This window comes from Neospora caninum, chromosome VIII (genome assembly GCF_000208865.1).
Source record: "Neospora caninum Liverpool complete genome, chromosome VIII".
In the NCBI taxonomy this organism is placed as follows: domain Eukaryota; phylum Apicomplexa; class Conoidasida; order Eucoccidiorida; family Sarcocystidae; genus Neospora; species Neospora caninum.
In genome coordinates, this window is record NC_018395.1 from 5,960,156 (window position 1) to 5,975,475 (window position 15,320).

A 15,320-nucleotide genomic window follows, 5' to 3' on the forward strand; every position below is an offset into this window, starting at 1 on the left:
GAAAGTAAGCGAAATGCAACGCGGCACCAGCCAAGACAGTAAAGAATCATTGTATTTTCGCATGCAGTTTATTCCTGCTGGCGTTTTTTTGGCATACGCAGGCTTTGTGTCGACGAAGCCCCAGAATTCCGAATATAAGCCGAATTCCTGGCAACTCGAAACCGTTTATCAGTGTGTTCCTTTGCCGGTCTGCTCGTAGTAGCGAAATCCTCGCTCCAACCTTTTCCTAGTGTAGTCTGCTGTCGTGTCGTTGGTTCCCAGTGTCGGTTCGCTATCACTGGTTGGTGGCGTGATCCAAGATCTTGCGGTCTCTTTTTTTTGATGTTCGGCTGTCGGTTGATTTTCCGGTTCCATGCGAGTGTGCCAGGCCGAGTGGCGTTGACCACGCGTGCGGACTTCTGGGCTCTTGTACCTGCCTTACCTGCGCAGGTGTCCGTGTTTCATAAACCGAAAGAGCGTTCAACAGGCCTGCATCTTGTCCAAGTTTCCGGGGCTTCCTGTGCGGACTTTCGATCCCAACCCGACCTACCCGCTGCCGGCCGACACGAGGCGGCGGCGTACCTCGAACCGAACGTGGCCGTTTTGGACCACGAGGGCCCTTCCTCTCCTGAGGTGCGTTTCGCAACTCGTCCCGGCGTTCGTCTCGTGCGTCGCTCGAGGACGCGTCGACCTCGTCTGCGGCAACACACTTCTAACCAAAATGCTCCTCTCGCGCCTCCGAAACACCGCGGCAGCGGCGCTGGTCCTGCGGACGAACGCTTCCACGCCGGTTTCGCCTCTCGCGTTTTCTTCTCCGCTTAAGCAGACCTTGGGAAAAACCAGCGTGTGTCCCCTCTTGGGGGCGAGTCCTGCCCCGGCCTCCTTCCTCAGTGGAGCCGCCGGCGCTGTCGTGGCCAGAGCCCAGGCGAAAACGGATTGCCGGTTCCTGGGCGGAGCTGCAGCCCAGGCAGCCGCGACCAGGAAGCTCTTTGGCAGGGTCGACGCGATTTTCCGACGGAACTGCAGCTTCCGCAGTCTGAGCACCAGCAGTCGAAGCCTATGCGGCGGGCTCTCGGAGGCCGAGGCGGGGGCGGCCGTCGAAGCCGCGCTCGACGCCCTCGCCCTGAAGATCGAAGACGCGGCGGGGCCCAAACGCGAGCTTCTGAAGGAACTGCGGAAGGAGCATGGCAACTTTGTCGTCAGCGAGGCCACGCTGAATAGCGTGTGTGGCGGTGCGTGCACAGCGAAGAAAAGCCGGGTTCGGGCGCGAAGTCCCGGAGCCCTCGACAGGTCCAACAGGCAGATGTCGACAAAAACGGGACGTGTGTGTCTTACCTGGACGTCGCAGGGTGTGCCTTCGTGGCTCCAGGGAAACGCCTTGAGCGCTGCAGTCAACTCTTTGTCGTTGGGTTGTGTGTCTGTGCTCGGCGCTCGCAGGGATGCGGGGTCTGACCGCCCTCTTGACTGAGACCTCGACTCTCGATGCAGAGAAAGGCATTCTGTACCGTGGACTGAGCATCAACGAATGCCTCGCGAAGCTGCCGCGCCTCGACAAGGAAGAATACCCCGCAGTCGAGGGCCTCATCTGGCTCCTCATGACAGGTAAACCTTGTTCGCGAAGACTGATTTCGGCCGCGTCAACAAAAAGTCGCAAATCGACCAGGGTTCTTCTGGAGACCCAGACGAATCTACAACGTCTCCGCTACCATGTTCGCTTCCTTTCGGTGAACCAGGATCGCATACGAAGTGCCTCTTCTCTGTGCGTTGTCATGTTCTCGTCTTGTGCGCTCTCGTCTTTCCAGAACAGCCGCACCTGTCCCTCGCACCCCCCAGTCTCTCCCTCTCCGTCTGTTCTGGTAGAACATGGGCACCAGCACTCAGTGCACGAACGGCCGCGCTCGTGCGTGCTCTGTCTGTCTGTCTCTCTCGTTCCCGCCGTGGCGTCCTCACATCGTACTCTCCCCGGCTCTCTCTGCTTCACCCGCGCGTGCGGACGTCTCCCAGGCTCGATTCCTAGCGTGCAGGAGGTCCAGTTGCTGTCGACGGCGCTCTACGCCCTCTCGCTGTCTTCGGCGTCGTCCGCGCCTTCCCCCTTTATTCCGCCTCACGTTGGGAAGGTTCTGGATGCGGTGCCTCCGAGCACGCATCCGATGACGCAGCTGGTCATGGGCGCGGCGGCGCTTCAGTCCACGTCGCAGCTCGCTGAGGCGTACAGACACAAGACAGTCACCCGGCACGATTTGTGGAAGCCTGCGCTCGCCGACGCGCTTTCACTCGTACGTGTTTTTCACGGCAAGCTCCCCGCGTTTTCAACCTCTCGCCCTCAGCGTCCGATGCGCAGAGGGGGAAAGTTCATCAAGGGCCGGCAAGCGTCCAGTTCTCTGCCTCCTCGACGTTGACGCTTCTCTCAAAGACTTTCATTTCGCATCACGCATTCATCTAGGGAGCTATGTACACGTGCGTCGCTGCCCACACTCAGGTGGACCTGTGAAGGTTCGATAAACACTGCCGCATAAAGATATATACATGTATAGACATATCTAGACATATACAGACGTATGGATCCGCAAGCGTCCAATACAAGTGTGGGTGAAAGTTCGAATGACTACAAGACGAACGGAGTTTGATTTTTCTTGTGCCCTCTTGTTCACCTGTTCCTTTCGCCAGATTGCAAAAAACGCTGTTGTCGCCGCCCGCATCTTCCGACGCTCGTTTCGCGATGGCGAAGAAATCGATCCTCAGCGGAACCTGGACTGGGTGAGAAGCCGCTCTTTTCTAAAGCAACGGCAGAAAACTCACAGCGACTCTCAGACCTACAGTTATGCGGACTTGTTCAGCGCCAGTCACCCTATATATTTATATATATATATATATATATATATAGATTGATTGATTGATTGATGTGCGGCGTGGGGTGACTTGTGCGTCTGTCAAGAGTCTCTCTGGGCACAAAACGAATCGGCTAGCTGTCGCTCTTCCGTCTGCACAACCACAATGCGTGCGTCGATCTGCGCGTGCGCCTATGTACATCTATGTGTTCGTGCAGGAACGTTTTGATTCGGTTGTGCCATGCGTTGTCTTTTCCAGTGAAGCTTTCCTTTCTCTCTGGCGCGCAGTCCACCGTTGCGACGCGGTGATTGTAGATGCGTGCTGACCGCAGCGGCGGCAGTCTCTTCGTTTTCTCAGTTTTGAATCCAGTGCGTTTCACCGTTCTTGATATTTCTCTGGCATGTTGAGGACGTAAATATGGATACACCCCCGGTTTTGGATGGTCACTACCCAGCGAACGTCACCTGGACTGTCTCGAGTGCAGGTGTATCTACCTGCAAACGTCCCGCAGCGTTGGTTTCCCCGCCGTTTCTTTGGTGTTTCAGGCAGCCAACTTTGGACACATGATGGGCTACGACTCCGAGAAACACTGCGAGCTCTTCCGCCTGTACCTCTTCCTCCATGCCGACCACGAGGGTAGGCATGCGCTCTCGCCAGCTCTCGCCAGCTCTCGCGTTTTCTGCCTTCTCAGTGCATTCGCTTCTCGGTTCATCGCACCTGGCGCACGCACAGAGAGTTCCCTGTACTTTGCCTCTACGCAGACATCTGCATACACAGTTATGTGCACAGCGGTGCATGCGTCTATGCGATTTGTCACGCGTGCGAACTGAGACAAACCCGTGCGCTTGCAACTAGCACTCCGCGGGTTTCCCTTTTTCTCGACAGGCGGAAACGTTTCTGCCCATACAGCCCACGTCGTCGGCTCGGCGCTCTCCGACCCCTTCCTCGCCTTCTCTGCAGGCATGGCTGGTCTCGCAGGTTAGCCTCCAACTCCCCCACAGAAAGCCGCTGTCTTCCTGTCCCCTTTCCGTCCTCTCTTCTTCCTTACATCTTCAACAATGGTCATACACCCATACGTGTATTTACCTATATATATATATATATACAGATACGTGTAGGAATCTGTAGAGGGTGTGGGTGGATTTAGATCGATCTACGATTCCGTGATTGGATTAGTGTGAAAATCGGCATCTCACTGTGTGCCTGTTGCGTATGCTTTACCTGTGTATTTGCATTAAAAGAGAGGCACGGCGAGTGCTGTGTTGCGTGCTTCGACTAGGCATAACAGGGTCCACGCAGTCGGCCGTATTCTCGTTTTTCTACTGCTCGGTGTAGCGTGTATATATCTACATATCTGTATATACATATATATATATATATGCATATATATCTATACGCATATAAATATATGCATATAAATATATGTATATATGTATATATATGTAAATGTAGATGTAGATATGTGCTTATAGCTTGTCGAGGGCGAAGTTGAGGGCATGACTCCGGCGTGTGTGTGTCTGTAGTGTCAGTCCGTCTTTGCGGCGGTTTCGCCCCGTTTCTCTGTTTCGACGGTCCCCTTTCTGCGACTTGCATGCGTCCCACGCAGGCCCCTTGCACGGCTTGGCGAACCAGGAGTGCTTGAACTGGCTCCGCGACGTGCACAAGAAACTGGGCGGAGCAGCGCCGACCCGGGAGAACGTCAAGGCGATCGCAGAAGTGAGAAAAATGGAGTCTGCATGCACGCAGAACTTCAGGGTCTGGCGGCTAACTGTCTCTCTGTCAGGCGCGCAGCAGGAAAACTCTGGGCTTCAGCCGAAGGACAGAAACAGATCTCGACACGCGTGTGTGTAGCGGCACATAAATGCACATTTACTGCATGCATATCCGACATGTGTACTTATTCGGTGTGCATGCATCGCTGTATATGCAGCTGTAGAGTGGGACGAGACCAGAAGCCACAAACTTCTCGGGTTCTGCTCGTGGATATCTTTGTGGAAGAAAAGACTGCAGCAGTTCTTTCCGTTGGTTCCTTGCCACAGTTGTGCTGTGTGTCTTGTGAGATTCTGTGAGGCTCCGATCCATCTGCGTTTCTGTCCGTTGCTGCACGCAGGACACGCTGGCCAGCGGACGGGTTATTCCAGGTTACGGGCATGCAGTTCTGAGAGTCACAGACCCCAGGTCAGTTTCCCCGTTCCCTGAATTCGCTGCCGCGCGCTTCCGCTGCTTTCTGTACAACGGAAGGAGACACTTGAGACGCAGGGCGTCTCGGTACTTTGCAATTGCCCCTGGTTCTGTTTCTGGCCCATCTCTTGTCTCACCTGTTCTTCCTGTTTTTCTCTCCTCGTTTGTCTCGCCTGTATCTTCCGGCTCCCCGGTGGGCGCGAGAGAGGCAACTGCCTTTGCCTGCACGAGGCCGTGGAGCCTCCGTTTTCCACGTGCATCGCGACCCTCCGGGGGAGCAGACTCGAGGCGCCAGGCGCTGCGCTCGCTGCAGCGGTCCGGCATCTCCGAATATAAGCGGACGTGTCCCACACGAGCGTCCTCCGTGTGTGGCGGCTTGCGTGTTTCGTGCAGATTCACGGCGCAGAGGGAGTTTGCTCTGAAACACCTGAAGGACGATGAGTTGTTCAAGTAGGCTACGCGCTACACTCTCCGGCCTGTGCTGGTTTCCCTTTGAGAAACTTGCAGAAAGTTACTCGTAGACCTCACCCGTATGCATGCATATATATATATATATATATATATATAGATAGATAGATGCGCGTCTAGTTATATAAAAATGTATCTCCTCGAGTTCTTTCTGTATGGCGTGGAGATTTGGTTTCTGGTTTTCGAGGCTTGGTTTAGGTTTTTCCTCGTTGGCTCTCCCCGCTGCGGATTTTGCGTCTCCAGGCTCCTCGACGTAGCGTACAACACGATCCCCGACATCCTTCTTGCCACAGGTACGTTTGGAATGGAGCTAATCTTGTAAGACATGTCTCCTGTTTACGTCGGCCCCTGGGTACATACTTCCGGCTTACAAATGAATGTGGGGAGTGTTTCTTGATCTGTGTGTCGACAGCGCCATGGTGGCCTCACGCGTACGTAGAGATATATACGTTTCTCAATGTATGCACATCAACCGTTACACGCGATGACCGTGGTCGTGCGCTTGTGTATCTGTACTTTCGTGTGAACACACACATTGCCTGATGCTTCCGTTTGCGTTTGTTCCGTTTGGTCTCGCGCAGGGAAAGTGAAGAACCCGTATCCTAACGTCGACTGCCACAGCGGAGTGCTTCTCCAGCATTTTGGAATCACCGAGTCCGACTTTTACACGGTCCTCTTTGGTGTGTCCAGAGCAATCGGCATTGCCTCGCAGTATGGTAAGCTGTCACTTCTCGCAGAACGCACGGCGGCACAGAAAAAAGAAGGGGAAGGCTTCCAACTGTGTGTGGCCGATCCTTGCCTGTGCGCGGACCCTTCTGGGGTGCACTGTCTCTCCGCTGCGTATCGGCCCTGCGTGGTTTGAGCGTTTTTCGTTCGTGTCTCTTTTCTTAATCGTCTCGGGGAATCCGAGGAGGCATCTGGTTCCGCGTTTTCTTTGCTCTTCTTTTTCATCCTTTTTGCTTTTTCTTGTGTGTCTTGAACAGTGTGGTCCCGCGTGCTGGGTCTGCCGATTGAGCGCCCCAAGTCGACGACTCTGGAGCGCCTGAAGGCTGCGTGCTTGAAGAAGAAAGGAAACTAAGTGCGCGCAACGGTGCCAGAAAGACAGCACGGAGGAACTTGGTGAGGGAGGTCTAGACCGAGTGCGCACCACGGGACGTGCGTGGTCTGAAGGAGACCGTGACAGCGGTCAGCGATGTTCCGCCGGAAAGGCTCTTTTTGGGAGGGAGTCGAGGAAAAGGGGAGAGATTTGGAACCCCGAAGAGAGTCAACAGGGGTGTTGCACGGTGGAGAATCACAGAGTGGGAGAAAAAAGACAGGCGGTCTCGACATTTGAACCCTTGAGCTCGCGGACACACTTCAGCTGATGCATCTTGACGGGAGGCATCAGTTGAATACAGGAATTCAAACCCAGTTCGAAACCTGCTGATTGCCTTCAGGCAAAAACCATTTATAGGATCTGTTGAAAATACGTGTTGGTCTATTTCCTTTGTCTGCTGTAACCGTCGTGGAGAAACGAACCAAAAACAAATGTGGTTCTGGATCTGAGACGTGAATCGCCTCGCACGCGTCAGAGTTTCTGCAAAAAGACGTGTATATCAGTAATAAGGCGGAGAATCGCTGGCATTCTTCACCACGGTCTCTTCAGAGAGGCACCCTCACAGTCGGTGCGCCGCCGGGAAAATGTTGCTCAGCTTTCTGCGGACGGCGAAAGTGACCATCCTCCGAGACAGTTCAACGTTAACTTCGTACGGACCATGGGAGCGAAGACAATCTAAGATGAAACTCCGTTCATGAAGGCAAAACACGACCAAGACTCCCTGTCTGAATCTGCACATATGTACAAATTTATGTAAACAGATGCATCTTACACCGCTGCTTCATCGTGGAAATGCACACGAGTATATAGTTTCACACTTTGGAGAGACATCTGTGCATAGGAAAGAGTTCGGGAAATGGGAGTCGTGACGCACAGCCAGCCTGCGTTTCCGGTCAGTGTGCCAAAGGAGACGCAGAAGCGCGGTAGAAATGCCTTGTGCATGCGCCTAAGCACAGTATCGGGCTAAACCCGCCGAGAAGGCGAAATCAACGGAAGTTGCAGTGGTGAGTGTGCACACGGCGGTGAGGAAGAGAGTTGCAGCCGACTTGAGCCCCGTCGTTCTTCGTCGAAAGAAAACTCAGGAGCCTGTGAAACGAGTGGAAAAGCGGCGCGAAGAAAAGTGAAGAACTGCACTATCCAAAACGCTTTGGACCGCAGGGGCGTGGGCGGCACAGGACGAGGGGAACAAGGAGGTTGAGGAAAAAACTGTGGGAGACACACAAGGTCGATGTGTCACTCTGTAGGCAGCGCTCGTGGCTGAAGGGAATATACACCGGCGGCGTTTCTGACAGCCTGCGGCATTTTCTCTCTCGCCATATGCTGGACTGTTTACGCCTTTCCAGGCACGCGGGGCCGTCCACATACGACTCTCTCGTGCTCCATTCTCATTTGTTTCTTCGTGGATGTGTCTCTGTGTCCGTGTCTCTTCTCTGCTTGCGCTAGGATGCGTAGTTGCAGGCTTTGAACAAAAACGACGGGGCCTTTCTGCATCGTGGGTAGTCGCAGTGTGCCCCATCTGCTTGGACAGTCGCCACTCCGTGGTGGATTTGTCTCGACTCCTGCCATGAAGACGGAAAGCGACTTCTCTCGCGACGGAATCGCCGGTGGCGCTCTATTTTGCACCAGGGAGACCACATTTGGCGTGGAAGAGCTCCTGTTTTTTTCTTTTTTCGTCCACGCCTGTGACTTCATTTTTCTGGCGTTTCAGAACAGTCGATTCTCTTTTTCGCGTTTGGCGCTCTTTCATATTCTGTGCTTAAAAGAGCCTCTCCTCTAGTTTCTTCTTCGGATTTCACTTTTCCACGTTCACAGGTATTTCCGTCTTTCCAAAGAGCAATGTGCCAGGAGGACAAGGTTCGATCAAGAGAGAAGAGGAAAGAAGCAATAAGAGAGAAGGCCCTTCGCCTTGAGATTTAGAGAGCCGTGCAAGATAACTCCGCTGAGAACAGGTTTTCCTGGTATGACTGCTTAAATATTTGGGTCCGGTTCTCTCTTCTTTGATCGTCCCAAAGGAGGGGATGATTTCAAGTGGCGACAACTCGAGATGTCTTTGCTTACTGATAATTCCCACTTACACTGCCCCCTAACTGGTCGCTCTTATCCACGTTGTTTGCCTGAACTAACGTTTGGAACTTTTTGCTGTTCCCCTTCTCTTTTCAAACACCGACAATGAGCCAGTCATTTACCAGTGAGGACAGGTGCACTACGAAAGTAACATATGCCCGTAAATCAACGTACAAGACGCCGGTGGTCGTATCTCTCTGTGACACACGAGAAAGCCGAAAGGAGCGCGTTGCGTGACATCCTTTCAGCGGTCCAGGTTTCTGGCCATTCTTTGAAGTTTAGAAGACAGACATTTCCTCAAAAAAAACAGCGCAAAAGGCGTTGTGGAAACTGGAGAAAGGACCTCCCAAAGAGGCGCTATATCTCAGGAATCCAATGAGATTCGCAACAAGTCTCACAATGCGCCGTCTTTTCTTCGCCGTGCCATCACGCCAGCCTGTTGTGCATTGAGAGACAGGATGAAATTGTGTAGCCGGGACATACATGCACCTTTAGACGAACAGTTACACATGTATATCATGCATAAGGTAAAGCAAGTGTGTAGAGAAACACGTCCTTAAATGCGTGTATACAGACCATACACACGCGTTAACATATACGTGAGACCACCATCTTGCGTACACATAGGGGTGGACGTGTACGCATTCATCAGTGCACGCACGCGTGTAGACCCTCTCGACTTGAGGGGTTGGCGCTGAGCCTAGAAAATGAAAAAAAAGATTATATTTAAATTAACAATGCGCAAGCATGCAGGGACTGGCTTTCCGAAAACTCTTGCCAGTCCTGTGGCCCCACATGCTCTCGAACCAGCTCTACTGGAGGATGGTGCTGAAGTCCATCAGAAAGGCTGTACAAAAACAACATAGGCCAAAAAAGGAATGCGTGTGTGTTCACCCTCATCTACCGACTCATGAATCTACACGTATCGAAGTGCACGCTTGCGGTCGCACAAATATGGAGATTCGCATACTGTCAGAAAGTTGCAAACAGTCAAGACTGATGCGACAGATCTGCTGGGAGGCGGGTCTTTGTTGTCTGCCAACGATATCGCGCCAGTCTCGGGGTGGGTTCACTAGAGTTCGGCTTTTGCAAATTTCCGCAGCAGCCACGTCTCATCAACATTCCGGCTTCTGCTGCCATGCCCGAGGGGTCAGCATCTTAACTGCATGTATGTTAGTCGCATGCATACGTACCAGCGCACTTATATAAACACCTATGCATACATGTTTACATTTGTACTTGCAGGTGTACCACGTTGCAATTCGCGCAACCCTGCTGCTAGGAGCCTTAACCCACGCACGAAACGAAGGCGTCTACGGATGCAAGCGCACTTACACGTACACCAATGGTTACATTTCGTGCGGATTTATCTCTCCGTATGAGTCTATGAAAAACTGAGTCTATGGACCTAGGCACATTTCTGCCTCTGCTTCTCCACACTGCACACACAGGGCTGGCTCTGTTTTCCAGGAGTCGATTTCCTTTCCTAGGTGAAAAGCGTACCTGTCGAGACGGAAGGGTTCGCGGGTGCCCAGTCTTCCGACGACAGCGCGGTGGGGCCGCACGCAACGCTCCTCCGCATGTCTTTTGCCGAGGGAAAGTAGCCGGACTTCTGCCCAAAAAATGCGAACTGCTGGAATTTTCCCAGGAAGCTGTAGAACGTCGGGGTCTGTCTGTGGTTCAGCATCGTTTGCTGTGCAACGAGGAGCGCGAGTTTCTCGCGGTGACTCAGAGGGAGCATCCGAATCGCACACTGGGCCATGTAGTGGAGCCCAGTCCAGACTTGGATCAGCGCGTGGTGAATCACGCCCCAAGACTTTCCTTTAAAGTCGTCTTTCTCGCGGAGACAGTGCCCGATGATGTACGAGATTTGCTTGTCAGAAATGTCAGAATGCTCGTCAAACGATCCATTCATGTGCGTCGCCAGGGCCGTCGGAGGAGCTACCGTAGCACCCCCAGGCATGTGGTAGTCGGACGCGGCCAGGATCGTGTCCACACGGTCCGCTGCGAAGAAAGTTTCAAACCAAAAAGGGAGGACGAGGTACGAGACATAATTCGTGAGGAGACATGGCGAGGAACGCGAAACTACGAGGTGACGGGAAAAAGAGACACAGCGCAGGGGAGCCCGGCGAACCCTGCGAGGGAGACGTGGTACGGGAAGGCCCTACTGGGAGTGACATTCTCCACGTGTCCAAGTGAACCGAAAACGAGAGAGCGCGCAATAACCTCCCTCGGAGGACGGTCTGGATCCCGCGAACTCGCCAGCAAACGTCCTCGGAACAAGTGCACCGGCGACAACAGCAGTCAAATGCCTGCAGACGTATATATATATATATATATACGCAGGCGTAGGCGGTTACCAAGGAACGGCGTCGATATCTAAAAAGCGCATCTGATTCGATCGCTGTTACCGATCCCGAAGAAGAGACATGTAGATGGCAATGAATAACGTGTATTCGTATACAGGGCGATAGATGCATGCACGCACATGGCGATCCCGCGTGTGCATGTGCCTACATGTGTATGCAGACGTGTGTGTGCCACGGAAGGAGTCGATATAGGTGAGCGGTGCGGCGAGCCTAAAGTGGGTTCGACTCCCGAGGGGCCGTTTTCTGTTTCTCAAGCCTCGTCGAGCTGGCCTGTGTGGAGCGTTGTTCTCTGTGCGCGTGCCTGTCACCTACCGATGAACGCGCATTTGGTGTAGAACGTCTTGGCCCTTTTCGTCTTCTTTCCCTGCTCGGCCTCCTTCTTCAGCGTGATCGAAAACCACTTCCCCAGAGGGACGCTGACGCCCGTCTCGTCGGCGTCACCGGTCGCTGCCTTGCTGGCTTGGCGCATGGCGCGATACGCATCGGTGAATCCGACGGCCAACGCACAGATGTAAGTGAGCGTCCGGTCGTCTCCCTCTTGTGCCGGCCTTCTCCCGAGAACTTGCAAGCCCGAGTTCAACACGTCGAGAACATGCAGGCGCACGTCCGTGGTGCTCTTTTTCAGCGTCAAGTAGGGCTTCTTGCATTCTGCCAGGCGGCCACACACAAAACCGGGACACCGCCAGGACGCAAAGATGGACCGCCAAGGGGACCAGGAACGGATCTAGAGGCCTTGTCGAGTCAACGCATCTGTGCATTTACAGAGCTGCACAGAGGGCCGAGTGGATAAAACCACTTAGAGGTAAAGGACGTAAACGCGTTAACCAAGGCCTGTTGAGAGAATAGTGCACCGCGCTGAGGTACGCGTGTGTGTTTGACGCGAACGATTGCGGGTGAGTTGCCTTATCCACGGGCATCGCACAGAACCCCCCTCGGGGATGTATCGACTCGCCCAGCTGGCCACCGAGAGGCGCCAGCGGTTTCAAATGTGCGCGCCGAGCGTGGATGTTTCCTATTGACGAGAAGGCAGTCTCTAGGAGCCTAAAGTGCTCCCTGCAGTGGATCGAGCAAAATCCTTGCGCACAAGCGAGTCGACAGGCGGGTGTACGGGATCCTTCATCTCTCACTGGCTCACATTTCACGCAAATCGCCCGTTTTTTACCTGTAAAGGTGTACCACTGGTAGTCGAACGAAGAAGAGGAAACCGCCTCAGAAGAAGTCACCGGGGGGCGGGGGACGGGCGCAGGGTCTGACTGGCGGGGCTTTGGGGGCTCGGGCTCCGGACTCTCTTGCTCGCGAGGCTGGTATTGAGGCTCGTCAATCTTGTTCACAGCCTTCAGAGTCAAGTCGCTGTCGGTGCCGTAGTCCAATTGAGTGGACGCATCGGTTTGGAGCACAAAGTTGCGAGCGTGGAACACGAGAAAAGAGACCGAGAGAAGAACAAAAGAGACGCGAAGGGGCCCCATCTTGTCCGCCGGCAGTTTTCCAGATGAGAAAGACGGAAGGACCCGGTTAGACAGGGTCAGAGATGCCGCCGAGGCTTGGAGCTGCTGAAAAAAGCAAAACACACGCGGAAACACACGATGGAAAAGGGTGCTAGAAAAGAGCGTGGACTTTGCAATCACGTGTCTCGTGTACACGACGCAGTTGACGTGCACATCTGGAGTCTCCCGAAGGCCTCACGGTGATGAGAAGTGGAGCAAATAGATATCTCTAGACGCTTGCACGACGCAAACGTGTGGAAAACGGAGACACATTTGGGTAGCCGCAAATGCCTTTTTTGCCTCAGAAGTAAGCCGCCACAGACACCGACTACACAGCGCATTTCGGCAAATCATTTCGGCAAATCAAGACAGTATGGAAAAAAGGACGAATCCAGGGAGATTGCTAGAGACACATGAGCAGCCCAGACGAAGCACACCTTGAGATAGCGCACGTGTGCATGTTCTACGTGCTCAAGCTAGAATGGTGCCTAGGCATGCACACACAAAGATTTACGCTATATAAATAATATATAAGAGTATACAGGTACACACTGTACAGGCTGCTCTTTTCTCGCAGTAGGTACGGCCGCTAGCAGTTAAATTCCCACGCGTTGCACGTCTGTCATGAAACGTTAAGCGCCTCAGTTGGGGCAAGACGAGTTGCTGAGGATCCGTTGCGTGACTGCGTCGTGGGTACAGCCCCCAGCGCTCTCTTGCGCTGCCAATCAAAACTCTGTATTCACACGTGGGATCCTGAACTAACGAAAGCCCATGCAACAACTTGAGAAGACAATTGGAAAGGAAATCTCCCAATGCCCCTCAAGATGGATCACAAACTCGCCTTGCACGAGACCAGAGGAACACGCCTCGAATGCAGTGGGGGCCGGAGAAACCGACAGTCTTCCATAGGTATCTCCTCTATCGAAAGAAAGACGCATTTGAATGTGTCATAGGGCACATACCATCGTACAGATATGTTTACACATATATGCATGATGAACTCGCGCGGTCTCCTGAGCGCAGGAAGAACCCCGGAACCAAAATGTCTATCGCGAGAGGTAGCTGTCTGTCGAAGACATGCTATAGTTCCGTGTCAGAGGATGGCGGAAGACTGACAAACCGTCAGAACTCTGGCTTTTACCAATAATAACTAAACAGGCACATACAGTTCATGCACACTTTAAGGCTGGCGAGATCTCCGGCTCCGCGTTGTTTCTGGGGCCTTTCTCGCGGCGCCCGCTTGACTCGCCGCGCCTCCCAGACACGGGTCGGCAGGGCCCGTCAAAAACTTCAGAAAGAACGGACCGTTGTCAGTTGCCTGTAACGCTCTTGAAAGGCCTCTCGTCCAAACTGTCTCTTTGCGGGAAAACGTATAAAAACAGTTAAATGGTGCGTTCGAATCCGCAGAACGGCCCGGGGGATCTACCCGCGCACGGAGGAGCTTGAGTCTTTTGTCCGAGAACGAACGTGGCGTGACACTCTTTTTCCCGGGACGATTCCTTGGGAAACAAAGGACCCCTTACCCGAGAGACAGAGCGCGGAAGACTGGAGGGATTCTTCTTCGCGATTGGTAAAAAAAGGAACTTGGTCAGGGACGCCGCGACCCCGCCGTTGTCTATCTCGTCCAGAGAAGGCCTAGCGCGCGAGAGAGCTGCGCCGTGGTATGAACGCAAGACCGGAAAGGGTCGAGAGACCGTGTATGAGATACGCCAACTTGCTAGGGACAGGTGAGGATACAGTCAGAGAGTGGGAAAAGAGCCTATCCCGAAGTGCAAGTCCCTTTTCAGCAAATAAGGGAGAGTGCCGAGAGAGGCCGGAAGAAGAGGCTTTAGGAGATTGCCTGGCTTCTTCCGCGCCGACGAAGAACCCCAAACACAGAGACTCCGGCGCGCGCGCCGCGTTGAGGCTCTGAAGACGAGCACGGCTGACCTCCGAGTTGGCGACTGTAGGGTCTCGTTTCACACACACGAGCGTTTTCGGAGAGCGAGAGAGAGCGCTACGAGCATTTTTTTCTCGCTTTTCCTCCACACAGCGCCAGGAAATGACAGCCGTTCTGAGCAGTGGTGTGCGGCTTTGTCTTTCTGTGCGTTTCTCGCGTCTGTGCCGTCGAATCAACGCATCCCCGGACCCAGGTTCTCGCCGCCTTGGGCTGCGCCCCCCTTTTTCTCTCGAACCCAAAGTTTTTTCGCGCTTCCTCTCTGCTTGGTCTCCCTGTGCGGATACCGCCCCCTAATCTTCCTGGGGAATTAAGCGGCGTGCACGCCTGCTCTTTCCTGTCATCTTGTGCCAAGCTCTCTCGAGCGCTTCTACCCCAGAGACTCGCAAGCGGCAAAAAACGTTCCGTGCGACTTACAAGACACGCGTCTTTTTCTTCGGGGCTGCATCCCCCGTTACAGGACTCCTCTTTTGCGCTGAGCTCTCCGCTTTGGCCAGAAAGCTGAGCTTCACAGAGAGCATAGGAAAAACAAAGAAACGGGGGAAAGGAGAAGAAGGGCGGAAAGCGAGAGAAGTCCACAGCGCTCTGCTCTCGTGCAATTGAGGAGGAGAGAGCTACGCGGCGCCTCCGCTGTTCCTCGTGGTTCGGAGGTTCTCATTTTGTGTAGCAAGGTTCTGTCTCTCTCTTATGGCACAGACACCCTTTCGTTCTCTCCGAAAGCACGGCGCGAAAACGGTCTTCACTCCTGTCTATGCATTCTGTGACGCGTGATCCTTTCTGTCCCGGTGAGTGTCTTGATTCACATCCCGCCGCTGCTCTTTTTCTTGCATTCGATCGAAGAAGCGAACAGCGGCCTGCCGTCACTTTTTCTCTGCCTTCTCCAGGACAGCGAAGAAAACGCCGCAGATTTTTGT

The 15,320-nt window shown here is 53.7% G+C and overlaps 2 protein-coding genes across 2 annotated transcripts; one reads left to right on the forward strand and one right to left on the reverse strand.

Moving 5' to 3' along the window:
- Window positions 1-700: 700 nt before the first annotated feature.
- Window positions 701-6,535, forward strand: NCLIV_037460 (hypothetical protein; the record flags this gene model as incomplete). Its single annotated transcript, XM_003883947.1, has 12 exons — window positions 701-1,211; window positions 1,417-1,581; window positions 1,984-2,255; window positions 2,647-2,736; window positions 3,354-3,444; window positions 3,694-3,786; window positions 4,415-4,524; window positions 4,919-4,986; window positions 5,383-5,439; window positions 5,701-5,750; window positions 6,039-6,173; window positions 6,441-6,535. The coding sequence occupies 12 exons, from the start codon at window positions 701-703 to the stop codon at window positions 6,533-6,535; spliced, it is 1,737 nt and encodes a 578-aa protein (XP_003883996.1).
- A 2,894-nt stretch (window positions 6,536-9,429) lies between these two features.
- NCLIV_037470 (conserved hypothetical protein) lies at window positions 9,430-14,927 on the reverse strand (the record flags this gene model as incomplete). Its single annotated transcript, XM_003883948.1, has 6 exons — window positions 9,430-9,464; window positions 10,121-10,621; window positions 11,299-11,634; window positions 12,149-12,536; window positions 13,994-14,105; window positions 14,824-14,927. 6 exons carry the CDS (start codon window positions 14,925-14,927, stop codon window positions 9,430-9,432), a joined length of 1,476 nt encoding a protein of 491 aa, XP_003883997.1.
- Window positions 14,928-15,320: the final 393 nt, after the last annotated feature.